This window comes from Cervus canadensis, chromosome 18, assembly GCF_019320065.1.
Source record: "Cervus canadensis isolate Bull #8, Minnesota chromosome 18, ASM1932006v1, whole genome shotgun sequence".
Classification (NCBI taxonomy): Eukaryota; Metazoa; Chordata; class Mammalia; order Artiodactyla; family Cervidae; genus Cervus; species Cervus canadensis.
This window is the reverse complement of record NC_057403.1, coordinates 40941830-40969719: the sequence shown is the minus strand read 5'-3', so window position 1 is coordinate 40969719 and position 27890 is coordinate 40941830. Positions and strand designations below refer to the sequence as shown.

Below are 27890 nucleotides of genomic sequence, written 5' to 3'. Positions count from 1 at the left end.
GCTGGGGAGAGCCGGAGGGGGCGGGAACTGGGCGGCCTCATTCATAGGGCCCTCGGTAGGCGCAGACACCTGAGGACGCAGAGCTTGCTGTCCTCTCACGATGTGGCTCGTCGCTCTGGTCCTGACCTCCCTCGCCATTTCCACGGCTTGGGGTGAGTCCTCCTGAAATGCAAATAGCGGGCGGTCTTTGGGAATCCTTGTGGGGGACCAGGGGGAGGAGAAGCGTACAGGGCAAAGCAGTGACGAGCCTCCGGGTCCGCAGCTGCCGGGTCCCGCTGCAGCGAGCGCTGTCAGGACTCTGAGGCTCTGCCAACTCCCGGCGGCGACAGGAGACGAAGGGGAGGGTACACCCTGGGAGCCGCAGCTGCGCCGGCCGTGCCACGTGCAGGAGGGCAGCCAGCTCACCTATCGCTGAGCAGCTGAGGACTTTGGCGAGCTCCGTGTGTTTCCCCCTTGATCATTAGTCCAATATAGCTAAAAGTGGGTTGCTGCTGCTGCTGCTAAGTCGCTTCAGTAATGTCCGACTCGGCGCGACCCCATAGACGGCAGCCCACCAGGCTCCGCCATCCCTGGGATTCTCCAGGGAAGAACAGTGGAGTGGGTTGCCATTTCCTTCTCCAATGCATGAAAGTGAAAAGTGGGTTAGTGGAGTATTAATGTCCACTCTCGAGTGGGCGTGGGTGGGTTCCCATCCAAGGCAGCACTCAGGAGCTGTGTGCTCTCAGACAAGGGATGTTTCTTTTCTGTGTCTCAGTTTTGCACGGCTAAAATGGGGGTGAGAACTGTATCTACATCATTGGGCTCTTGTAAGTGTGAAATGGGTTGTTTCTAAAGAGTGTCTGGAATTGGAGAAAGTGAAAAGACAGTGATTCATAAGTAAAAGAGTTGTTTTAACTTACAGTGTATTAATAGACACTCTGAGGTGTGGTAAAACCCATAGATCAGGAGCCAATTGCCTTTTTTTTTTCATTCATTTTTATTAGTTGGAGGCTAATTACTTTACAATATTGTAGTGGTTTTTGCCATACATTGACATGAATCAGCCATGGATTTACCTGTGTTCCCCATCCTTAACCCCCCTCCCACCTCCCTCCCCATCCAATCCCTCTGGGTCGTCCCAGTGCACAATAGTTTGTCTTTCCCAGTTTCCCAGAGGAGGGGGCGTGACACCACCTGGTGGGCTAGAAGGTGAAGCACCAGGTGTGTCAGGGGCAGAGGAAGAAGGGAGGAATCAGGGCAAGAACTTTATCTTGGTTGGTGGGCTGGGCTGGATAGCGTGAGGGAACTAGCCAGTCCCCCCATGCTCTAGGGCTTAGGGACTGCACACAACTGTTAGGTACTTTGCCCTAGAATGATTAGGGCAGGATGACAGTGGCCATTGTGGAGGGCCTGATAAAGAAGGTGGCTGGGGTTCAGCCTCTGGCAGACTGGAAGGGAAAGTTCATTCCTGTCTCCAGGGATCAGCTAACTCTGGGAGGGGCAGTCCCCCCAGAATCAGCAAGGCTCCCGGTATCAAAGCATCAGAATACACAGTATAGAAGACATGGTTACTACAAGGGTGCAGCAAGAGCCCTCAGAATGCATCTGTACCATTTTGTAGATGGAAAAACTGAGGCTCAGAGAGGGAACGTATGTATCCAAAGTCAGCTGGAAAATCACGCTCTGAATTCCATCCCTGTCTCCTGAGTCCAGGCCCAGTGCTCTGGCTGTCACTGATCTGACGGCACAGTCTACCCTGGGTTTAACCCTCCTCATGGTGCTGTGACAGTGAGAGGCCTGAACTGAGGGTAAGAGCAGAGTAAGAAGCACATTAGTGCTGATTATCCCCTTTCTGCTGGTTTATCTGGGTAGAGTCAGTCTCTTTCCATCTTTTACAATTCCATACTGGCTTCCTCCATTTCTTCAGGTACCTCTTTTGTAAAATGGACATATTAATGTTTCCCTAGAGAGGCTTTTGTCATTGGAATGTCCACGTGGCACAGAGAAAGTACTCAATACACAGCATTACGTGTACCTCACGTGGTAACTGCTGCAGTCACCATCGTTGCCTATGCCCCACAGCTCATCACCCACTTTTTCACCTTTGCCAGTTGGGCATCTGTCCACTTCACGTCTCTTGAAGGCTGTCATCAATGTGTCTATAAGACCAGATCTGGGTTATTCTTCTCTGTTCTGGCCACACGCTTTGAGGGAGAGGTTGTCCTTTTGTCTGTATCTAAAGAGAAACAATTGGGAGGGTGAGAGGCTGGAAATCATTTCCTGTTAGGATGGTTAAACAAACTGCAGCTGTTGAGGATGGACAAGAGAGGATTTGAGAGATGAGCATGAACTGGGGTCACACTAAAGCCACCTGCCTCATGAAGGTGCAGGATGTCCCCGAGCAGCGTGACTGGGCCTCACGTGGCAACGGTAGGAGATGTATATGAGCTCAGTTAAAAGGAACTGTCTGCTCCGTGGGAACGGGACAGACAGAATCTGACCCCCAGTCTCCCTCCCTCTGGTGACCCTGTGAGTTAGGAAGGACAGTTATCCTCACTCTCTCTCAGCTAAGAAGCTGAGGCTTAGAAAGTTGAGAGGACATTCAGGATCACACGGCAAAGGTAACAAAGTCCACCCAGAATCCAGTTCAAACCTTCACCACTGACATGTCCTCATTTCCTCTCAATGTCCACCAGGGCTGCCACCCTCACCACCTATTGTGGAGACTGCTCAGGGCAGTGTCCTGGGAAAATACGTCAGCTTGAAAGGATTTGCACAGCCTGTGGCCGTCTTCCTGGGAATTCCTTTTGCCAAGCCTCCTCTTGGATCCTTGAGGTTTGCTCCGCCACAGCCTGCAGAGCCATGGACCTTCGTGAAGAATACCACCTCTTACCCTCCCAGGTAAGCCGGGGTGTGGCTTTTGGCATCTTTCGGTGGGGATGTTAGTCTCAAAGGGATGCAGGAAAGAGCCAAGGCAATCCTCTGAGTGGCTGATACTTTGTTCTGGAATCTGCAAGATATTGTAGATCCTTACCAGCATTCCAGAATTCTCACAGCACTGTAGAGCCTTTATTCAACCAATATTTCTGGAGTACCTCCTGTGTGTCAGGCGTGTTCTAGTTTCCTGAGATCCATCAGTGAACTAAACAAAGATCCCACCCTCATGCAGCTTGCCTTTGTAGCAGGGAAAGACAGATCCTCAGCAATATGCAAGGTAACAGATTATATAATATGTAAGAATAGGCTAGTCGGACACGACTGAGCGACTGTACTGAGCTGAACTGAAGAATAGGCTATAAAACAAGGAGTTGAGCAGTGATGGGGGTGGGTCAGAAGTAATGATTCTGTGTATTCTCCTGTCTTGATCTTCGCTGCAGCTGAGGAGTGAGGTGGACCAGGAGGTGTGTGGATGGGGAGTCTTTGGGGTATCACAAGTTCCTAACTCCCAGGTGTGACTGCTGCCTAGTAAGGAGGAGAGCAATGGTTGGTGTGTCCTAGTCACTGTATCCACGTTGGGCAAAGAAGTCAAAGCCGTCCCCCAGAACACCTAGGACATCTACATGCGTGGATCTCTAGGGATTTCCAGGATCTGCCCCATGCTGCTAGTTTCCACCCTTAGGTGGGTCCAGAACCACCTCATTAACACAGAGAATGATGTGTCTGTCACTCTCTTCACTTAGGGAATTCCTAAGGTTTTAGGAACTCCTTGCAGGAAATAGGAAGACCAAAGATATATTTCTTATTATATCACAGTATCATATCACACAATACAGTTACCTTTTGTTTTTTTAAAACATAATTTTAAAATTTTATTTATTAAGTCTTTATTGGCTGCGCTAGGTCTTTGTTGCTGCACGTGGGCTTTCCCTAGTTGCAAGGAACAGGGGCTACTCTCCAGTTGAGATGCGGAGCTTCTGTTTGCGGTGGCTTCTCTTGTGAAGCACAGGCTGTAGGGCTCGGACTCAGTCGTTGTGTACCCGGGCTTTGCTGTCCCACGGCATGTGAGAGTGTCCCAGGCCAGGGAGCAAACCAATGTCCCTGCATTGCAAAGCAGACTCTTAACCATTGGACCACCAGGGAAGCCTGATACAGATACTTTGGATGTCTGCTTTGCTCATTTGTATCATGAACATGGTTATATGTCATTACACGTCACAGCCTGACATTAGATTACATTGGGTATTGAGGTATAACTTATTTACCCAGTCTCTTATTTGGGACTGTTAAGTTTTTCTTGATATTTTTGATAGCATCATTAGCACTCTGATGAACATCCTCTAGGCAAACCTTTATGCACATTCACAGTAATTGGGGCTAAGTTCTAAGAAAGACATTTCTGAGTAAAAGAGTATCCCCTTTTGTTAAATTTCCTTTCAGAAATGTTCCAACTACACTCTTTCCATTAATATATGAAAACTTTCATTCACCAGACCCTAGCCAATGCTTGAGATTATTAAAAAATATTTTGGCTATTGGATAGGCAAAATAATAATAATTATTAGCATAATTATTTATATAATTTTAGAGTTTATTCTGCATTTATCTCAATACTAGTGATGTTGAACTCTCTTTCCCATTAATTTTTTATTGTCTCCTTTTATGAATACTATATCCCCTTGCCTTGGTGATCTGGGGAAAGCTCCCCGAGATGGAAATCAGAAGGGTCTCTTTGGGGCTATGACAGTCCTTTGATGGCTCTGTCATCCAAGCACCTCAGCACTGGGGGCCGCCATGCCTGCTTTCTGGAAATCTGGAAATGTGGTTCATAATGTCCTCGGACACATAAGCAGTGCATAGTCCTGGCTGTGTGACCTTGGTCAGGTTCTGTAACCTCTCTGTGCCTCAGTGTTCTCAACTGTAAAGTGGGGGATAATAATAGAACCCATATCATGGGTCTGATCTGAAGAAATTTTAAAATACTTTTATTTATTTTATCAGTTATTTTTGGCTGTGCTGCGTCTTTGATGCTGTGTGGGCTTTATCTAGTTGCAGATGGTGGGAGCTACTCTCTAGTTGCAGTGAGTGGGCTTCTCGTTGCAATGGCTTCTCTTGTGGGGCACCGGCTTCAGTAGTTGAGGCTCCCAAGCTCTCGAGCACAGACTTAGTACTTGTTGCTCAGAGGCTTAGTTGCCCCATGGCATGTGGGATCTTCCCAGATCAGGGATTGAACCTGTGTCTCCTGCACTGGCAGGCAGATTCTTTACCACTGAGCCACCAGGGAAGCCCCTGATCTGAAGATTTTCTGGTTGTTGAGTCCATAAGTTATGTCTGAATCTTTGAGACCCAATGGACTGTAGCCCATCAGGCTCCTCCATCCTCCACTATCTCCTGGACTCAAATTCATCTCCCTTGAGTCAGTGATGCTATCTAACCATCTCATCCTCTGCCACCCCCTTTTCCTTTTGCCTTCAATCTTTCCCAGCATCAGGGTCTTTTCCAACAAGTTGACTCTTAGTATCACGTGGCCAAAGTATTGGAGTTTCAGCATCAGCAACAGTCATTCCAATGAATATTGAGGGTTGATTTCCTTTAGGATTGACTGGTTTGATCTCCTTACAGTCCAAGGGACTCTCAAGAGTCTTCTCCAGCACCACAATTCAAAAGCATCAATTCCTTAGCCTTCAGCCTTCCTTATGGACCAATTCTCACATCTATACATGACTCCTGGAAAAGCCATAGCTTTGACTGTTTGGACCTTTGTCGGCAAAGTGATGTCTCTGCTTTTTAATATGCTGTCTAGGTTTGTCATAGCTTTCCTTACAAGGAGAAGTGTCTTTTAAATATTAAGTATTGCCTGTTACCACTGTTGGATCTTTCAGATCCTTTATTTGGGCAATGCATAACACTTGACAAGATGAGCTGACAGAATCTTAGCATGTCAGTGCTGCAAGACCCTTATAGAAATCATTCCCCTCACTTAGACATGGCAGACTGGGACCCAGAACAGAGAAGGAACCGCCCAACGTCACCCAGCATGTAAGTGGCAGAGGCAGAACTAGAACCAAGTTCTCCTAACGTTGCACCACAAATATTTTTCCCTTGGCCTGTTGCATGCCTTAAATGATAGCCAACAGAGTGGCTTCTCACCGTTTTTGGAAGTCTCCCGTGAACTGGAACTCCTGGTTGACCTGTAGAGGAGCGTGAGCACCCTGGACTCTCTATGCATCAGAGAGCCAGCTGCAACCAGGGCATGCAGGAAATGATCCACATCCAGGCTCATAAGTAGCATCTTCTTGACACAATGCATTCCGAAGTCTCCTGAAAGGGGGGAGGTGCCAGGCCTTCTCATTAGTCCTCTCCCCAGAGACCTTGGTGAGCCCTAGAGCCCCCTATCCTGACTCCCCACACCCCGCCCCCAGGTAGCCTCCTACCTATTCCAGTGTCTGGAATCTGGTAAGACAGCTCTGTTTACAGGCTTAATTCTCCCAGTTCAAGACCTGGTCTCACTACAGGAGACATCTCCTTGATCAGCTCTTATTGAACATCAGGAATTCTTCTCTTTCCTTGCCCCTCCCAGGTGCTCCCAAAGCACAGTGTTGGCGGAAATGTCCTCTGAACTCATTAGCAACGGAACCAAGAGCATTAAGCCTAAATTTTCTGAAGACTGTCTTTACCTAAATATTTACACCCCTGCTGACTTGAGGAAGAGAAGCAGGCTGCCGGTAAGCGGTGGGAATCCCTGGTCAAGGCTGGTGTAGACTGGAAGGGGATGAAGGTGGTGTTAAGTGGGGGGCCTCTTGGGCCAAGTGTCTTCTGGGGCCCCGGGGCTTTCTTTAGCACCACTGCCAAACCTCACATCAGGCAGCGCAGGTTGCCCACACCTGTTTCCCCTCAGCCAGAGTAGGGCCCCTGGGGGAGATGGCTTCACATCTGTAATGCATATTTGAATTTTTCTGATGTCTCTCATGCTAATAGATGGACGAGAAGGATGACTTTTAATTACTAGATTAGAAATCTGATACCCAGAGAGTGTAAAATGTCATTTTCACAAAGTTAGAGCTGGAAGGAATCTTGGAGATGAGCCAACAAGCCAACCCTTCCTTTACAGACAGAGAAACTGAGGCCCAGTGAGAGGAAGGGGAGGTCACAGAGGAGGGTTGGCAGGACTGGAGCACGGGGCCCCTGGAACAGCCGAAAGCTCTCTGACACAGGCTAGCAGAGGAGCCTGTGTGTGGCCTTTCCTCAGCACACAGAGACCCTCTCTGACAGCTTTCTGTGTCACAGGTTGGAGGGCAGAGCCTGGAGCAACAAGCTTCTCCTGTCCTTTCCTTTGCCAACTATCAAGATTTTCTTGTAGTTAATTTCACTTCCTAATTATCTTTGGCCCAGGCTAGTGATGCAGTGAGTCAGCATTTCCAGAATAAATGGAGCCCAGAGACAGGGAAGCCTTCCAGACTCAGGTTGGAGGGTGGGGCTGGTCTGCTAGAAAAGGAGGGGTCAGCGGGGGTAGAGACAGGGCTGGGCGCACCCAGCCATCTCCCAGGAACACCCCTGGCATGGTGCCCAGATGTGGAGGAGGGTGTCTGAACTTGGGGCTAGAAGCCTGAAGAGGTGGGGACAATTGATCACTCATGCATTCATTCACTTGCCTGTGACATACTTAGTGCTCCCACACACGTACTAGAAGTGGGGATGAAGAGAAAAGAGGAACGTAGAACTATGACCACACAGCCCCTGCCTTTGAGGATGGGCACCGAGCTGGACTGGCTTCTTCAGCAAATCACTGCTGACCAGCCCTTGGCTCAGCCTGGACTCAAGAGATGACTGCAAACTCAGTCCCTACACCCGGAGGCAGTCAAGGATCGGAGGAGTTGGAGGAGCAGGGGCTCTGGGAGCCGAGGCTGGAGAACCTCTACTGTGGACACAGACTCTGGAACTGCAGAGTCTGGGTGTAAATACTAGTTCTGCCTTTTACTGCCTGAGAGACCTGGCTCTGTTTCCTCAAATCAGGGATAATCACACGTGAGTTTTCAGTGATGAATATGAACATTTATGGCAGTGTCTGGCACAGCACACGAGGCAACTTCCTGATGCATTAGTTAGAGTGGAAGGGAAGGAATTCCTCCTGCCCCAGCAGCGAACATACTGCACCATGGCCACTGGCTGCTGTGTGCTAGGTGGCTCAACATATGGACTCTGCAGCCAGACTGCCTGGGTTCAAGCCTGCCTCCACTGCCTAGTAGCTGCGTGACCTCGGTGGTTAAGTGCCCCCATTTTCCTGTCCATGAAACGGGATAATAGTAGTCCCTGGTTCATGGATGGGTTATTTTTAAATGCTTAAATTTTAAATGCTTAAATTGGCACATAGTTCATGCACGAGTTCTTCAAATTTTTTGTTAACAAAATCATTACAATATTACTTTAGCTATTCTCACTTTCTTGCTATGTGAACTCCTTAAATTGGCGGACATGCATTATGAATGGCCTCAATTCTTACCACAGTCCCTGGCACCTAGTAGGTTTTCAGATCACATTCATCAAATAGTTGAAGACTTCTTGGAGGAGGTGGTTTTTAGGCTGGGATTTGGAGGATGGGTGAGATTTGGGGAGCAGAAGGAGGCAGTAGGAAGGTATATTAATATGAGGTACCACCCAGGGCATAGGCTTCTTGACATGATCATTCATTCACAGGAGAACTTTAATTCACCACACAAAAGGTAACTAAGATGAAGCTGAAACAAGCTTTTAACCAAGGGCTTCTGCATGCTGAGTGTGCTGAGCTGGGTGAGGGGTCCAGGAGTGAGGGTGGTGGGAGTGTTGGGGAGGAGATGATGCATGAGCCTCGGCTGTTCCCATGATGATGTTCTGAGCATGAAGAGCGCTGAGAGCAGGTGGCCCTGGGGCAGGGGAGACAGACAGGGGCAGCCAGGGTGCCCTGAGTTGGGTGGTGGCCTGGGCCACAGCTGGAGACGGGTAGGTGACCAAACCAGACAGCCTCTGAGGTCTTCCCCAGCTCTGCTTCCTGTAACCAGTGTGGTTGCGTACCCCACCCCCCATCCAGGTGATGGTGTGGATTCATGGAGGAGCTCTGCTGATGGGAGGAGCACCAATCTATGATGGGCTGGTCCTCTCTGCCCATGAAAACGTGGTGGTGGTGACCATTCAGTACCGCCTGGGCATCTGGGGATTCTTCAGGTAAGAACCTGGACTCTCCTGGTGGCACATTGTCCCCAGTGTGGGGGTGCTAGGACCACACTCTGGTCATGTAAGCCCTCAAGGGGATCCTTGCTAGGCTCCCTACTAAGACATCTGTGTCCCCTCCTAATTGGGCTCCTCTTACCTTCTCATTCCCCAGCCATCCTGGTCCACTTACTCCTGAGCTCTTACACATAAAACACCTAATCTACCTGACAAACTCCAGAGTGATCACTTAAGACATAAATGGAATCTTGTCATCTCTGCAATGGCTTCCCATCTTACTTACAATGACATGGATGTCCTCGCCCAGACCCTCAGGACCCTCTGTAGCTGCATGTCCTAGACTCACACTTTTGTTCACTGGACCCTAGGGACTTTGCACTTGCTGTTTCTTCCACCAGGTATTCCCTTCTTTGGATATTTGTCAAGTCCATGTGCTCATAGGAAATGCTCAATAAATAGATGAAGGATGGATATGTAGAGCCCTACGGCAGAATAGGATGGAAGGAGATGAAGAGCCCGTGTCAGGGCTATGGAAGCTTAGTGCTTTCCAGAAGGCTCACCTGGACCCCCAGCCCCATCTCTGGTCCTCAGGGCCCTGCCGGGACATCTCTGCTCCCATCCCCACCCTGTTCTCTCACTCACAGCACAGGGGACGAGCACAGCCGCGGGAACTGGGGCCACTTGGACCAGGTGGCCGCGCTGCGCTGGGTCCAGGAGAACATTGCCGCCTTTGGAGGGGATCCAGGCTCTGTGACCATCTCTGGAGTGTCAGCAGGAGGGGAAAGTGTCTCCGTTCTTGTAAGTCGTCCTGGCCCTGCTGTGGCTGCTGATGCGACCCCTTGCAGACCAGCCTATCTCGTCCTGGGATCTTTATTCCAAGACTTGGATTCAAGGCTGACCCAACTCTGTGCAACATCAGACGGTGGAGAGTTAATGGCCAGACTCCCTTGAGCCCCCGGGAAGCTCAGGGTCAACTGAGCCTCCGGGGCCGTAGCTGTAGCCACAGCTGCGACAAACACATTCTTCCTGACCTGTGTCGGTTGAGCTCATCCTCTCCTTCTTAATCATTTTAACGTTAGGACACTTAAAGTTTAACTTCTCTTTGAAAATAGAGGTGGGTGTAAATTATTAATAAGAGTAGGCAACTGTAAAGATGGACAGAGTGTTGTTATTTGGCTTGAAACCAATTCAGGAGGATGCAAGCACTAATAAGAGTTCGGGGGCGCCCTCTGAAGGCATCTGGTTGCTTGTTCATGCCCAGCAGGGAGGGCAGCAGTCTCTGGGGCTGAGGGATGGAGCTGGGCTGGGGGGAAGGAGAAGAAGAGGGATGTGGATTGGACAGGCGACAAGGGACACAGATGGGACCTGGGAGTGTGGTGTGGGGAGTGCTAATGAGGGAGATGCCAAGGGAGGCAAAGATGGAAAGTCAGATTAGAAGGGCCTGGCAGCTGTGAGAAACCTTCCAATTACCTCACTACTGAGCACTATTACTGTCTTTTAAAACATGTGGGATCATAGTTGAATATTCAGAGAAAACTTTTTTTTATTTTATAAAATGGAGAAAAAAGAAAATCATAGATAACCCCCCAAATAAAAATTCATCCACAATCCCATAGGCCAGTGGTTCCCACCATGGACAGTTTCGTTTTTCCAGTCTTTTTTCCATCTGCTGTGCTGTTCTGTGCTTGGTCGCTCAGTCATGTCCAACTCTTGGCGACCCTGTGGACTGTAGCCCACCAGGCTCCTCTGTCCACGGGGATTCTCCAGGCAAGAATACTGGAGTGGGTTGCCATGCCCTCCTCCAGGGGATCTTCCAGACCCAGGGATTGAACCCAGATCTCCTGCACTGCAGGCAGATTCTTTACCATTTGAGCCCCCGAACAGCCCTTTTCCCATGAATCACCCAACCTATCATCTATCTGTATCTATGAGTTTTTAAACAGAAAAGCTTCCCTTAGATTATAGCGTATATGTTTCCCTAACCCTTAATTATTATTTCTTATGTTTTGTGTGCATGGTCATAAGTATTTCCTTGTAAGAATGAAAAATACCTTATTTACCCAATGTCATATATTAAAACCTTGTGTTATTTCCACTCTTTACTGTTATAAATAACATGAACATCTTAGAGATTTTTGTTTGCCTCCAGAGAATTTTCCTTAAAAGCAATCCTGAGTAATGGAAATGGGAAATCAGAACTGTGTGTTTAAATCGAAGCTAGAAACTTCCAGCTGCCTTTCAGATACTTTGACTGTTATGATCAGTGCATGCCTCACTCTGTACGCCTGGTTCCCTCTAGCAGAAGTTTTCTTGGAGAAGCTTGACCCTCTGGTCTCCCTAGGGAACAAGGTCAGTCAGGTCAAGCAAGGACCTGCCATGTCCACTGAACCCCACGGTCTCCATGGGAACAGGCCAGGACAGGGCTATGGATGGGTAGATCTCTTGAAGACCCCACTCCCCGTGAGCCTAAACTCCCTTTCTTGCCACTCTCCTCCCAGGTTTTATCTCCCCTGGCCAAGAATCTCTTCCACCGGGCCATCTCAGAGAGTGGCGTTGCTCTCCTTCCTGGCCTGGTCAAGAAGGACTCTAAGGCTGAAGCTAAGGTAGGTCTCACACTGGACTGTCCCTATAGCATGCTCTGCTCTGCTGAAGTTGTCGGGGCACTTTCTTACCACAGCGTCTGGCTGACATCCTCAAAGAACCCTTGAAGTGAGGGTGGCTGACCAGGAAGGGTGAGGACACACCCCGCCCCACCTCCCGGTTCACCTGCTAAACAAACTGGGGCAGAGAGCAGAAGTACTTGTCACAGTCAGCCGGTGATGAGGGCAGAGCTGGACTCGGGCTCATGACTCTGGACTGCCAGCCCCAGTGCACTTTGCCCTGACCATGCGTCCCGACGTGTGCCAGGTGTGGTGCGGGGCTGCACAGTGGGCAACGGTCTGTCATCTGTGTTGCCTCCCTCAGTGTCTGAGTCTGCTGAGCTCATTGGGCTCATGTGAGGCTGGAGTGGATTTTCCCTGGGGGCTTGTGACTGGGGTAGGTTCCTGGAGCATTCATTCATTCATTCACTCAACAATTAGTTTTGATATAATGTGACATCTGGCAACCTCATGAAGCTTCTATTATAATTTAGGAGATAGAGTAGTAATCATATACCTGCAAAACTTATAAAACGTCAACTGTGACGAGCAATGGAAAAGAGGTACCTGATGTCAAAAGAATCCAAAAGGAGCACTTAGTCCAGTGGGTAGGGAGAGGTTATCAGGAAAGGCTACTGGAGAGAATAGTGATCAACAAGTTGAGATGAGAAGGATAAGCAGTAAATTACTTGGTAAGAAAAGAATATCCAGGAAGAGGGAACAGTGTCCTGTGTCCTGTGGCAGGAGCAGGTGTCTCAAGTGAGAGAGTGAGGAAGGCCAGTGTGGCCAGGGCAGAAAGTGCAGACAGGACCTGCAGAGAGCTGAGGATGGGGCCGTTGGCAGGGCTACACTACATAGGACCTCGTGAGGACCTTGTCTTTATTTGGAGAATGTTAGGAAGACAGGGAAGGTTGAGCAACACGAAGGCCCTGCTGAGGAGTGTGCCTCAGAGAGTCAGTGATGTGGAGCGTTTTGGTCAGGCTGGTTTGGTGGAGGGGTGGGGGCAGCAGCCACACTTAAAGGGAGGAATCTAAGATTCTTATTCTTGCCCTACCTCCCTCTCTCTCTCTCTCTCTCTCTCTCTCCCAACTCTGTCCACTACTTCCGGTCATTTCATTTATTCAGCAAACATCTACTGAGCTCTGATTGCATGTCAGACACTGGACCAGGCTCTAGGCAGCCCTCTCCAGGGTCCCACCATACCGGCTCCTGACATCTCCAGCATCTTCCCCTCTGGCTTCACTTTGCAAGTGACTGCCCTGAGGCCACATGACTGATAATTGGATGAGCCAAGTTTCAAATTAGACAGTGGGATCCTGGATTCCACGTTTTTAAGCTCCATACCCTGATGCCTGTCTTCAGTTTCAAGAATATTGTGCCCATTTTAACAGACATAAAGTAACAGTGCAGAGGCTGTGTAATTGGCATGACTGGGACCCAGGACCCATACAAATTGGTCTGGAACATTTGCTTTTTCTATCTTCTTCTTCTTCTTCTTTGCTTTTTTTTTTTTTTAGTGTTTTAAACTTTAATTTAATTTAATTTTTTTTAAATTTATGTATTTATTTTTTACTGTGCTGGGTGTTTGTGCTGTCTGCAGGCTTTCTCTAGTTGTGGTGCACAGGCTTCTCACTGTGGTGGGTTCTCTTGTTACAGAGCACGGGGTCTGGGATGTGGGGGCATCAGTAGTTGTGGCCCGTGGCTTTAGTTGCCCCATAGCAGGTGGAGTCCTCCCAGTCCAGGGATCGAACCCGGATGCCCTGTATTGGCAGGCGGATTCTTAACCACTGGACCACCAGGGAAGTCCTGGCCTGGGGTGTTTTCTGCTACCACGGGCTGCCTTTAGAAATTGAGGTTGGGACAGAACACCTCGGTACTGATGGAGGGAAGAGACGTGGCTCTTGATTGCTGTCACCTGTGGTCTCTGTAGCGAATTGCTGCCTTTGCTGGGTGCAAAACCACCACCTCGGCTGTCCTTGTTCACTGCCTGCGCCAGAAGACAGAGGACGAGATCTTGGAGATAACGCAAAAGATGGTAAGAGCATCCATTCTCTTGGACAAACAAGCCCCCCACCCTGGAAACGTGGCTGCAGGCTTCACCATTTCATCTTCAGTCCTCTTGCCCTAGAAAAATCACCTGGGATAGTTTCTCACCTCCCAGGAGCAGTGTCGGCCTCTGGATCTGATTGGGGAACTGTTTTTCTTTATTATTATGGAATATCTCAAACTTCAGCAAAGTCAAAAAAAGAACGAAATGAAGAATAATCCTCTAGATCTATCAAAACTTATTTTTTCTATTCTCATTTTTAGATATATTTTTAAAACTTAAACATTGTATATTTCAGAGGTAACTACCATCCTGAACTTTAGGGACAGAAATATGAAAAACAAATATTTTGGGGAAGATTATCACAATTTCTCTTAGTTAACTTAGAAACCACTCCATTTTTAAGCCAATGGTGGGCCACTTTTCTAGATTTTTTAAGACTCTGCCTCAGTTGTTATTCTAGGAAAGCTATACATCAAACCATTAATCCATCCAACCATCCATCCATTTATTCATCTATCCATCTATCTTATCATTCCTCTATCCAGTCCACAAATCCATTCAAAGTTTTTCATTCATCTGTTATTAATTGTCCATGCACCATCCAGGCACCGATATCGTCACTCCATCATCCATCCGTCCAAAATCAGGGATCCATCCATAACCCATCTGCGAGGTGTCATCCATGTATCCACTTGTCCATCTGACTCACCAGTACTCCACGTACTGACCACTTCATCCATCCATGTATCTATGTTAAGTGTGTGGGGAGGGAGGGGTGGTAACAGGGAGGGTGATGGGAATGTGAATCGGATATATAGTCCCTGCTCACAAGGAACGTTCCAGGGAGAAACACACCCACACACTTTGTGGGTTCTGTATGGTAGGAATACAGAGAGGGGAAGTGTTTGTTATACTAAGCAAGGATCTTCACAGGGAAGTTGACCTGTGAGGCTTGATGGATGTCTGTGGCAGTGTCTCATCACAGAGAAGCCAGAGCAGGACGGACACCCGGAAATACAGCACCAGCACCAATAGAAACTATCCTCTGTGTCGGGGAGGGTTTGAAAGAAAGCCCAGAGTAACCGAAGCACCTGGGCTCTCTGTCTGGACTCCGGAGGGTATTCCTGGACCCCCAGAAACAAGTCTCTAACACTGGACTCTGATCTCTTTCCAGTGTGGCCTTGGGACTTAGATTCTGGCTTCTCAGGCTCACATGATGTGACCAATATATTCAAAGAATGAAAACACAACTGCTTTCTAATGCCTGAAAGGATGTAAATTTATTTCAGCACCTCTCAATCTGGCACATGAGGTCGAGTTTATAAAGGGAGATTGGTTGGGGAACACATGTAAATCCATGGCTGATTCATGTCAATGTATGGCAAAAACCACAACAATGTTGTAAAGTAATTAGCCTCCCACTAATAAAAATAATTGGGGGAAAAAATAAAAAAATAAAGAGCAAAAAATTAATTCAATAAATAAAGGGAGATTGGTGACTTTGGTAAAACCCAGAGCCTCTATAATCCTCCTGAGTTTCCTGAGATCATGTGGAAGTGTTTCCATGATTACCTTCTCTCGCTAACACACACACACACAGACACACACACACATGGATACACGCACCTGGATTGCAGGGCTACAACACATAATGGAGAGACCGTTTTTGGTGACCTCATACATACTGGTCAGGCCTGTTAGCTACAGTATAACAATAAAGTCAGCACAGTTGTGGTAAACTTACAACAAAGAGGATTTTCAGTGAGTTTGTATGAGTCAGGATTTTCTAATGCAAGAGGAGAAAACTCATCTCAAAGTGCTTTGAGAAGAGAGAGGAATATGTTGTGACAGAATCTTCAGGTAACTCATGGACAAGTCCAGGAGTTGATGGCTTCAGGCATGGCTGGATCTGGATGCACTGTGTTATTAAGAATCTGTCTCTATCCCTCAGCTTTTACCTTTCTGTGTTGGCTTCACTCTTACGCAGATCTGGCCCCTAGAGAAGTTAAACAGCAATACTCTAGTCTTACATCCTATCTGCTTAGAAACCCTCTTTCCCAACTCCAGCAAAAGTTTTGGGTAAACTCTATTGAATGGACATGGGCACGTGTCCATCCCTGAATTAATCTCTGTATTCAGGGATTTGGTACACCTGAGGTCACATACAGATGCCTGTAATCGTGGAGTGAGAGTGGGGAAGAGGGGGTCCCCAAAGGAAAATCGGGGTGTTGTTTCCTGGAGGAACAAGAAGGGGAAACAGGTGGAGGGCAGGGCAGGCACCAACAACAGTCCTCTGGGAGCTCCCCTCCCCCATCCCACCCCTGCATCCTGAGCTGGTGCCCAGGGGAGGGAGTCCTGCCCGCTTCCTTTCAGCCCAGCCAGGGAGGCGCCAGGAGGGAGCCCTTGGTACCTTTGGGCACAGCTCACAGAGGTCAACTTTCCTCCCAGGAAGCCTCCTCACCACAACCTCTGTCTTTGTCTTCACAGAACTTTTTCACTCTTGATTTCTTGGGAGACCCAACAAAGGTAAGGACCTTTGGTTTCTTAATTATGGGTTTTAAGTCTTGACACCTTTAAGCTCCAGTTACATATGAATGACAGAATTCTCCCATGCAGAGCCATAGTAGCTCCTTGTGATTACCCTGCTGACGCCCGGAGAGGGATAGAGTGCTGTCCGGGTGGCCCCGAAGGAGACCAGTCATCAGACTAGAACCCAATACCCCGACCACGAGGCCAGTGCTCTCCATCGTCAACTCTTTGTCCCTGTCCCCAACCAGCCCATGGTCTTGTTTACATTCCTAAAATTGCCCTATTGGGAGAAGGTGAAGGAGAAACCTCCACTGCGGCGAGTGGAGATGACTGGGGAAGGGGCTCTTCAGGAGCCTTCACAAGGAGCCTGGATCACCTCCTGGGGGGTTTCAGGTTGACTGTGCAAGTCGCACTGTTTGCAGGGATGTGGGGAAAGGGCCATGAAATTCAGTCCTCAGGACACCACCCTCCTCCCAGCCACGTGGGAAAGTCCAACAGCAGCCTCCCATCTCCTTCATCTCCTCCCACCTTCCAACGCTTCCTTCACCAGGTTCTGATGGCATTGCTTCTGTGGCGTCTCGGTCCTGGCCTCTCTGCAGATTCCTTGGGGAGTCTTACCTTAAAAGTTGTAGAGAGGATCAAAGGAGACCTAGTCAGTCAACAAAGTGTTTTTTTTTTTTAAGTATTTTGCATTTTTTAAAGTATTAAGTTGATTTGCAATGTTGGGCTGGTTTCTGGCATATAGTGAAATGATTCAGTTATACATACATATACACAATCTTTTTAATATTATTTTCCATTATGGTTTATTACAGGATATTGAATATAGCTCCCTCTGTAGGGGCTTGTTGCTTATCTGTTTTATATATAGGAGTTTGTATCTGCTAATCCCAAACTCCTAATTTATCCCTACTCTGCCCCTTTTCCCCTTTGGTAACCACAGTTTGTTTTCTGTCTGTGAGTCTGTTTTGTTTTGTAAACAAGTGTATTTGTGTCATATTTTAGATTCCACATATAAGTGATATCATATGGCATTTGACTTTCTCTTTCTGATTTACTTCACCTAGTATGGTAATCTCTGGGGCCATCCATGTTACTGCAAATGGCATTGTTTCATCCTTTTTCATAACTGAAATATTCCATTGTATGTATGTTCCATATCTTCTTTATACATTTATCTGTCGATGGACATTTATATTGCTTTTATGTCTTGGCTACTGTAAATAGGGCTATTTGGAACATTGAGATGCATGTGTCTTTTTGAATTAGAGTTTTCTCTGGATATCTGCCTGGGAGTGGGATTGCAGGGTCATATAATAATGATATTTTTAGCTTTTAGGGAACCTCCATACCATTCTCCATGGTGGCTGCAGAAATTTACATTCCCACCAACAGTGTAGGAGGGTTCCCTTTTCTTCACAGAGATCAAACAAGGAGCTACTTTTTGTCTTTTTGTTTCATCTCTAATACCACTAACGTACATTTTCATGGTCCTGTTTAGTGCCACCATTTGTATTCCTGAGTTTTGTGCTGTCAGTTTTGCTGTTTAAAATAATCCCCGACCACAGACAGAAGGGCCGTCTAGTGTGCCTAAGTGCAGGCAGCCTACGAAGCGTCTGAGTTGTGAGAAATACTAGTGAGAGACAAACTGCCCTCAGGCCTGGGTGACAGTGTTAATGAGTCAACAATGCAGAGCATCCGGAATAAGAAAAGGTTATTTGCCAATCAGTGCCTTGAGCTGCTTAGGAATATGCTAAAGTAACATCTATAGCGTGTGAGGAAGCCTTGAGAAACAAGCTTTGTTTGCGACTTTATGAGATGAAGGTGAATAAAAAAAAGCATAGTGGGCGGCACTGTTGTGAGGCTGACGGCCAAGGGCTTTAGAGTCGCATCACCCAGGAAACCGCTGAGTCCTTGTGGGCTGTTGTCTTCTTTTCTTTCCCTAGTTCCTTCTTCTATTATTTACTTAGTTTTGGCTGTGCTGGGTCTTCACTGCTGCACGGGCTTTTGCCCAGTCGCAGTGTCGTGGTCTCCTCTCTAGTTGCAGTGTTCAGGCTTCTCACTTCTGTGGCTTCTCTTGTTGTGGAGCACAGGCTCTAGGCACATGGCAGCCTCTGGGCTTAGTTGCCCCGAGGCCTGTGGGATCTTCCTGGACCAGGGATTAAACCCCATGTCCCCTGCATTGGCAGACAGTCTCTTAACTGGGGGACATCAGGGATGTCTGTCACAGTAACTTTTTAGAGCTTAAGTACCACAAATAATGAGACCTGAATGAGACTGGAAAGAGACATATATATATATATATATGTGTATATATATACACACTTCAAATATATGCACATTATATTATATATTTTTATACCAAATTGACTGAAGATCTGGCCCCATCACCTGACCACTGCCGTCCCCTGGTCAGAGTTCTCCCCTCTGGGGTCCACACAGTTATCCCCCTTTGTTAGGACTCAGGTGTGTGATACTGGTCACGGGCTTTAGCAGGTGGAGAGGGAGATGTGGTGTGACCTGGAAGGTGAAGCACAGACACTACTCTGCCCTCTTCTCCAGACCTATCCTTTCCTGCCCACCGTGGTGGACGGAGTGGTGCTGCCAAAGATGCCCATGGAGATGCTGGCTGAAAAGAACTTCAACCCCGTTCCCTACATCGTCGGAATCAACAAGCAAGAGTTTGGCTGGATTCTGCCATTGGTGAGAAATTCAGGCCTCACAGACTTATCTCCCGTGCCTGTCACATCACCCTCCCATCTGTGGTCACAGACCTCTCTCTGGGACCAGGGAAGCTGTCCCCTTCATACAAGTTGACATCTCCATGGAAACCCATCTCTGATGGTTCACACTGTCATCTGGGTGGTCAGTTCTGGGGACCCACATCCCCACACACTCTCTAGTTGTCCTCCCATCCATGAACCCTGAAATGTTGGTTCCAGGAGGGCTAGTAGAGATCATCACTGGGCAGATGAAACACCCAAGGCCTGGAAAGGGGAAGGGGCTCGGGAGTCAAGGAGAGTGGGGCTTGGAACCTGCAGCCTCTCTGCTCAGGCTTGCTGCTTTCATGCTTTCTCCATAAATTACCCCCACCCCACCCATGCTCTCAGTCATCTCACTGGAAAGATTCAGAGGAGCCTGCTTCCTCCTGAGCTAAAATTGACTTCTAAAAGTTAGGAAAGGCTTTCCCTTCTGACAGAGATAAACAAAACCAGATACTAGTTGAAGTAGTAACAGATTTGATTCAGTTACATCCCTGCTAGAGGGAAACAATCCATCATGAATAGAAGCCAATCCCTGAAATGAAAGCCTGGAACTTTTTTAAGGAGTGGGTAGGAGTGGGGTGGGGTGGGGTAGGGTGGATTGTCCATGTGACTGGACCACCTGGATTTGTTAGCTGGCATTTATCTGGAGAAGAAACAAACTTCTGTCTTTATGACAGGAGGCAGTGGTGTAAGTAGAATCAAGAGTCCCCTGAAGTTAGGCCTTTCTCCTCTCACAGGGACTGGAGGACAGAGCAAGAATTATCCCTGAATGTTTGTTTTTCATAGAGATGGCTCTCAGGTCCTTGAGGAAACAGCTTTGGGTGGTAGATTTACATTTAAAGGGACAAAGAAAAGCTTTATAATTACAAGGTTTCTACAGTAACTGCTCTCAGAGGGAGCTCAGGGCCCTACCTGCCTGTCCCCAGGCTTTGGCTGAACAAAGAGTAACACCTCCTGGCAGCCCAGAGCTCCTTAAGGGGGCCTGCGCTCATCCTGGGACATGGCCTTAAGCTTCCTTTAGCTGTCCTGGAGTTTGGTCAAGCCTCTTAGGGCCGTTTTAATGGAGTTGTTATGTGCAGAGTTCTATGGTTCTTCAGAATTATTTCAGAGGTTATACCAAAGGACCAAGGTCATAATGGCAGGATTTGGGGCTTTCTCACTTATCTGACTAGCAAATCTGCCTGTAAAGCCCCTGGGTCAGGAAGATCCCCTGGAGAAGGGAATGACTCCCCACTCCAGTATTCATGCCTGGAGAATTCCACGAACAGAGGAGCCTGGTGGGCTACAGTGGATGGGGTCGCAAAGAGTCAGACACGACTGAGCTACTAACACTTTCACTTTTTTTTTACAGTTCTCTGACACAGGCGGGGTACTGGTGCAGTCCATGTCATCTGCCCCAGAGCCCTTCACTTCAACACTAGGCTCACTGAAATTTTCGCTCTCTCTCTCGACCACTCTGGGGACTCTAATCCACACACACACGCATACACACACAGACTAGGACAGCTTCCCTTAACAATTACATTATCCTTTTTACACTCCCTGGTCTCTGGATATGAAAGTCCATTTGAGTCCAAAACTCATCAAAAACCCATGTCCTACGAAGACATGACAAAGTGACCTTCAGCTTCCATTTAGTTTGGTCTGTGGGTCACTTTGGTTTTTCCGGCTATTTCCTGATGATTTCACAATTGCTTAACCTTTGTTTTAACAGCTCATGGGCTTCCCACTCTCTGCAGGCAAGATGGACCAGGAGATGGCCACGTCACTGGTGTGGAAGTCCTACCCCATCCTTGTAAGACTCTAGGAATCACGGGAACTGGCTGAGCACCAAAAGGGGAAGGGGTTTGTTCCCAATTGCAGAGCAGCTAATGGCAGAATGAAGACTGGGGCTCAGGGTGGGGGTGGTTCAGCTCCTGCTTTTCTGCCTTTCCACCTCACCACCAGAGGTGGGCAGGAACAGTGGCCTGGGGCCTGAGAGGTTCACCATTAATGCAAGCCTTCCTCCCTGGCTGGGGAAGCCTGGGCTATTGACTAGACTTGGTGGTCACTTTAACTTTTGATCTATTTCAGAACATCCCTGAGGAACTGGCTCCAGTGGCCACTGACAAGTATTTAGGAGGGACACATGACCCTGTCCAAAAGAAAGACCTGCTCCTGGACTTGATTGCAGATGGGTTTTTTAGTGTCCCATCTGTGAACACAGCCCGTTACCACAGAGGTGAGTCTTCGACATTGGACAGGAGAGGGACACTGACCCCACCAGCTTCACACTGTATTCTGTCTTAGCCCTCAGCATAGAAAGATATAAGAAAACGTCAAGGTCCATTCCATATAGCCAGGGGCGGGGCACTGTCCTATTTTGATTTCCACCAGAAGCAGACTCTGAGAAAAGGGTCTAAATGCAGGTAGTGTATTTGGGGTGATCCCAGGTAACACTGGTAGAGGAGTGGGGAAGGGACACGAATGGAGAAGGAAGTCAGCCTACACGGTGCTGTCAGGCGAGTGTCCTCCATGGACACCTGGAGCTGGGGAGCTCTGGGAAACCAGCAGAAGACGGGGTCAGGGTTTTCCCGAGTGAGTGACAGGAGAGCTGGCGTGTTTATCCTCCAGCTTTGGTGAGTCGTCAGCTGAAGGCTGTTCCCAAGGGCAGTTAATTCCCTGGTGCTTTGACCTGCTGCACATGTGGGCAGAGTGGTCTCTGGCTGCCGAAGACCTCAGGCAAAGAGCTACAGATGCAGGAGGCGGAACTCCGGCCAGTGTGCCCAGAAGCAGGGGACATGGGGAGACACCAACAGTCTCTGCCCCGGGGTCCCTCACCTGAATTACAGTAGTTGTGGGGCCACAGGGCAAATATTGAAGGTTTTTTCTTAGAAGGCTTCCAAGGTCAGAGCTAGCTTCAAACCAGTTTGTTAACCAGTGGAGCTGGAGATAGCAAGAGGCCAGGTGTTGGATCAGGAATGTTGCCTGGGACCAAGAAAACCCAAAGGACTGAGCCGAGGGAGGTATGGGCAAGTGGTCTGGAGAATGTTGATGTCTGCAGCTGGCCTTGTTCCATGCCAGTGTGTGCTGGGTCTATCACAGGATCTTTCAGCGCATCCCAAGACTGTGTGTGAGGGGGCCCTAGAGGCATGAGGCTAAGGATGGAGGAGCTCACCTGGACAGGAGGTGTCCTTTTGGAGTGCCTTGCTGAGGTTCTCACAGGACCCTCCCTTTCCAGGAGCTGTCTCTCACCTAGAGTGCAAGGCAGGACGTGGTTCTCTGACCCAGACCACTCTTTCTAAGCATGCTAGAAGGGTTTTAGAATGTGGGACTGTATAAGCATAATAAAAAGTAGCTACAGCTGACCTACCAGGTCCCCCCAGTTCAATATAGTCATGGATAGATGCTGGTTACCCTTCCTCCTCCCCAGGGTCTTGATGAAGCTCTTCAGCCAGGGGCTGCCTGGGGTCAGAACTCTTCTTTCACAAACTCGGTCTTGTCTCTCCATACACGTGGTTTCCTCCGCCTCATTGTCTGTTCAGTCATCCTGGATGCGTCAGGACATGTCAGACCCCCATCAGAGTCATTTTTGCTTGGACTTCCCAGACTTTATCAACATTATGCTTTCCTTTCTTAAACTCTTCTTACTTAAGTCTTTTTTTTTTATACAGAAGAGAACTTATTCTGAATATAAAAATTAACATCTTACAGTTGTAGAACATTTTGAAAATATGGAAACACAAAGAAGAAACTAGAAATTTGTAATTTCTAGTCAAGTTTCTAGACAAAGCTAGCTCTGACCTTGGAAGTTTTCAAAATTCATAGAAATATCTGCTATAAATTTTTGACATATTTTCTTCCTTAATCTTCCCATGCCTTACATATAATTAAATATTAATTTTATATTGTGTTTGTTTTCATGGAATCCTATATGGTAAGTATTTCCTCAATGTCAATGAAAACTCATAAAAAGCACCCATTATGTCATGGAATAATACATTAAAATTTACTTTAGTATTCCTGTCTTATTGGATATTGAGGCAGGCTGACCATACTTTAATGCTATAAAACATTATGCTCAGCCTTATGTGCATATATCTTTATCCAAATCTCTGATGATTTTTTTTTAGATTTATTTACTAAAGGTTTAATTACTAGGCTAGCTTGTAGGACCATTTTAAAGATCTTGATATATATTGTTAAATTGCTTCCAGTGTATCAGAATGAGTATTTCCTAATTCTCTCTGTTGAGATACTCAGATTAAAAAATAAAAGTAATGCTGCCAATTTCATAAGCCCCTCCTTACCACATAAAGAAAAAAGAACATCACACTGTTTAAATTTGTATATTTTTTTATTGCTAGCTCTTTCCTTCCCTCTGCTTTTCTTATTGTTCCTAATGTTATTATTCAAACACCTGCCCTACTTATTCTTTTGAAGACTTGTGTTGTGGTTGTAGGAATTTAATAAATCTCAGAAGTTTAAGGCAGAAATGTTAAAAAGAAAAAAATGAACAGAAATATCTTTTGGACAACATGCTCCCCAAAATAATTTCTCCCGTTCATGAAAGTTCTTTCCCCTATGGTTGGATCATGAGTTCTTTCTAAAACTTTAAAATGGCAGAGCCAAGGTTGAAGCCCCTCCTTATGGCAATCTCTGCTTGACCTTGAAGTAAAGTAAAATCGTTCAGTCGTGTCCTACTCTTTGTGTCTCCATGGACTGTAGCCTACCAGGCTCCTCTGTCCATGGGATTTTCCAGGCGAGAGTACTGGGGTGGGTTGCCATTTCCTTCTCCAGGGGATCTTCCCGACCCAGGGATCAAACCTGGGTCTCCAGCGTTGCATACAGATTCTTTACCATCTGAGCCACCAGGGAAGCCCACACCTTGAAGCTTAATAATAAGAGGCTTGTGGGCCCACAGAGGACTGCTTCCTCCAAAAACCACCTCTTGCTAAAGCACAGTGCAAAGGTGGGAGATGAGGGAGGCAATGAAACAAATTAATTTACATCCTCCTGTCAGGATGGCACATATTGTTAAACTACTGTGTGGGGAAATTTTAATGATATGAGGCAATTATTATGGTCATATGTAATAACACATACAATAGTATCATTTTATATGCATAAGTGGAATAAGTTCTGAAATATTAACAGAGGCTTCTCTGGGCAGTGTGGTTGTAAGTGATCCTTTTGTTCATTTTCCTTTTTTTTTTTACGCATTTTCCAAATGTGATAGTATCCCCAAGGTGGGGAGGGGATGTTGTGCTATCTCCCCACCAGTCTGCCTTGGGGCCTGACCCTTCCCCATTAGAGTCACTGGCTGTGGCATAACGATCAATGCAAAGCACAGAGGTCCCCAGGTGGGGGCCCCACGAGGTAGCCCTGAAGGAACAAGATGGGCATCTCTGCTGAGCATCAGCAGGAAAACTGACATCTTCCTGGGGCTTCGAGGCAGGAGAGGAGCAGGGAGGAGAGAGGCCAGGAGAGAGGGGCTGTCCCCTTCCTCAGCCCCTTCTCCCCTCTGCCACTGCTGCACACTCCCCAGGCCACGCAGGAAGCAAGACACATGAGAGGACAGACACAAAGGAAATGAAATGCCAGACTGAGGTTTCCCGAGACACGGGAAGCAAATTTTCCCCTTTCTGCAGAGGTTTGTATTTAAGTCTGTACGTTCAGGCTCACAACTTGAATTTACTTCACTCTTCTTGAAATACATGTGAGAATCACTGGAAAGGTTCAAAAATGGACATAATGGAAGACACCTGTCAGGCTGCAGGTATTCTCAAGGGAAATGAAGACTAGCCTGTTAGCAATGATACAATAAAGTGTGCATGTATGGACATCCTTGTGTGTGGATGCATCAAAAGGGGCTTGTGTGAACTGACCCAGTGCCCCTATAATTTATTTAGAATGGAGCTACTCAAGGTTTGAACCCGCTCCAGTACTCTTGCCTGGAAAATCCCATGGATGGAGGAGCTGCCGTCTATGGGGTCGCACAGAGTCAGACACGACTGAAGAGACTTAGCAGCAGCAGCAGCAACTCCAGGTTTCACCATTCATTCATTCACTCTTCACTTACTCTTTCAGTAAATACCCAGCTCAAATCCGTTTCCACCTCCCCCAACTATGCACCCTTAGGCAAGTGATGAAAAATTTCCAGAATTTTTCTTGTGCCCATAACCAGGGGCGTCCTGTAGGAACACACAAGGCTGGCACACGGTTGGCTCTCACAGTGGGCAGCTGCTACTAATGCTGTTGTTGTTCACTCAGGACTCGGCCTGCCCCCAGTTTCTGATTGCTCACAGCCCCCCGGAGACGGACACCATCAGGTGTGTGTCTGCTGAAGGGAACCGTGTATGAATCCATGTTTTCCAGATGCTGGAGTCCCGACCTACACGTACGAGTTTCAGTATCGCCCAAGCTTCTCATCAGAGCTGAAACCCAAGACGGTGATAGGCGACCACGGGGATGAAGTCTTCTCTGTCCTTGGTGCTCCAATTTTGAAAGGTGATGGCCCTTTGGTGACTATAAACTTGGAGTTAGGAGATCTCGGTTCAAGTTTATTTGGTGACCTTGGGCAACTTCCTCCTTCTCTCCAGTCTTAGTTTCCTGAATTCACCATCACAGGGTGGAAGGAAAAAGGTCCCAGTCATTCTCTTGCTCTAATGTACCTGATGGAGAATGCGTATCCTTGTGCCCTCACCCATGGTCACTCTAAGAATCCAGACCTGGGCATCAGCAAGACGGAAACTGGGTCACCTGCAGGGCCCCGCTCAGGGCTAGAAGGCTACCACTCACCCTGCCCTCACAAGAACACATCAGAATGTGCGTGAGGGTAAAGTTAGAGTTGTTATTACCCTTGAATCCGGACTAACATGTGTGTCTCTATCCAACCATCTATCTATCTAAAACTGGTATCTTTTAATATCGTAATATATCTAGGTGTGTAATATATTTTTAAAAAAACTTTTCACAGATGTCTTCAATGCCTTAACCATTAGCAATTACAGACAAATTGTGTGTGACACATCACAGAACTGTTCATTACACACAGTGCCTCTGGGCATTTCCTGGTTGGGTGACTTTTGCGGGATCTTGCAGCTCGGTTATTTTCCAGATTCTGTGAAAATGTGTGTGGATCAAGGACACCGAGAAAAGACCCAAAGGAGAGCATCCTGGGAGGTGGGGTTACTCTAGCAGAAACCCTGGGGTGTGTCCCTGAAACATTGAAGGGGGAAGGGCAGTCGGGAGGGCACAGAAGACAAAGCGATATGCTTCTGGATCGACTCCAGCCCTTCATGAGCCCAGCCTCAGTCCCCAGACTGTCAAGCTTGAAGTCCACTTGTGTTACCCAAGATCTTCTTAAAATGCAGGCTTAGACTCAGTAGGTCTGGAGTAAGGCCCCCATTTCTGAATTTATTAACAATTTCTCAAGTGCTGCTACTGCCCATGAACCACACTTTGAGAACAATGGCCTTGTCCCCTCCCCACAGATGGTGCCTCAGAAGAAGAGATCAATCTCAGCAAGATGGTGATGAAATTCTGGGCCAACTTTGCTCGGAATGGGTGAGCTGCCTGCAGACATGGAGTGGGGTTGGGAAGGGACAGGGCATGTCTGTTGGGTGGGGGGAGCTTCCAATGTGTGATGGTCAAGCACCCCGCCCTGTGACCTCTCAGATGAGAGCTCCCCATGATGGACTGGCTGCCCACGACATGGTCAGCCTCCTGTCTCTGGAGGCATATGAGCCTTTGGCAGAAATGAAACCATGGGGTCCCTGACAATCTCAGAGGTCCAGGACCACACAGCAGCTTTGGGGAATTTCTGTTTGATTTTGTTCCAGGAACCCCAATGGGGAGGGGCTTCCCCACTGGCCAGCATATGACCAGAAAGAAAGGTACCTTCAGATTGGTGTCAACACTCGGGCAGCCGAGAAGCTGAAAAGTGAGAAAGTGGCTTTCTGGAATGAGCTTCTGTCCCAGGAGGCAGCAAAGAAGGCCCCACAGTCAAAACACGTTGAGCTGTAAACAGGGGGTTTCTCTAGAAGTGTTTATGTGCCAAAGAGGCGTCTTATAGTGGAGTCTGAGGAATTATCCGATGGGAGTGGCAGAGGTCAGGGAGGGGGAGTTTCTGTTTCTGTGGCCTCAATTTGGAAATAAATGTTCTTTTGGAGACCAAGTCGATGTCTTTGTCTTGCGCTAGAATAAAGCCATCCTCCTCAGTGAGAGAAGGATGAAGACAGTGGGCACCATTGGCAGGAAGGTGCTCTGGCCATTCTGGCTCGACCTCTGGGCGTGCAGAGTGGAGCTGGCTGGGCCCTGGGAGGTGCTGAGGGGGATGCTGCATCTGCTCCATGCCTCTGGGCCATGCACAGCTCCAATTAGAGGATGTGGGGGACCAGAGTGCCATGTCCCCCTCGTCCATGTGGTGCTGCCTGTGGAGATGGAGGCGACACAGACTGAGGATGTCCCTGGAGTGGGAAAGAGGGGACTGCGCAAGGCGAGACTGAGGCATGGCTGCCTGGCCCTTCCTGGCCCTCCCGCAGGTCTACATGTCTTCCTTCAACTTACGGATTGTCCTTCCAGGCCCCTCCCTGTGGCCGTCTCTTCCAACAGCTCATCTGAACCCTTTCTGAGGCCTGGACCATATCAGGTCCAAACAGTGACCACTTTGGAGGGAGTCCCTGAAGTATCACCTGAAAACTGTCTCTTTCAAAATGGCTGGGGTAATTTCTGGCTTCTCTTGGGATGTAGAAATCTCTAAGAAATTTATGGCCACCCTTTCTGCAAGAAAAATCTGGATTATTC

At 47.8% G+C, this 27890-nt stretch overlaps 1 protein-coding gene across 1 annotated transcript; it reads left to right on the top strand.

Annotated features, from left to right (window-relative positions):
- On the top strand, nt 1-27261 carry LOC122420096 (liver carboxylesterase-like). The gene is made up of 14 exons (XM_043434840.1): nt 1-152; nt 2676-2880; nt 6497-6641; nt 8981-9114; nt 9765-9918; nt 11619-11723; nt 13690-13794; nt 16297-16335; nt 18901-19041; nt 20818-20898; nt 21177-21324; nt 25461-25592; nt 26579-26651; nt 26927-27261. The coding sequence occupies exons 1-14, from the start codon at nt 101-103 to the stop codon at nt 27108-27110; spliced, it is 1698 nt and encodes a 565-aa protein (XP_043290775.1). The 5' UTR covers nt 1-100; the 3' UTR covers nt 27111-27261.
- Nucleotides 27262-27890: the final 629 nt, after the last annotated feature.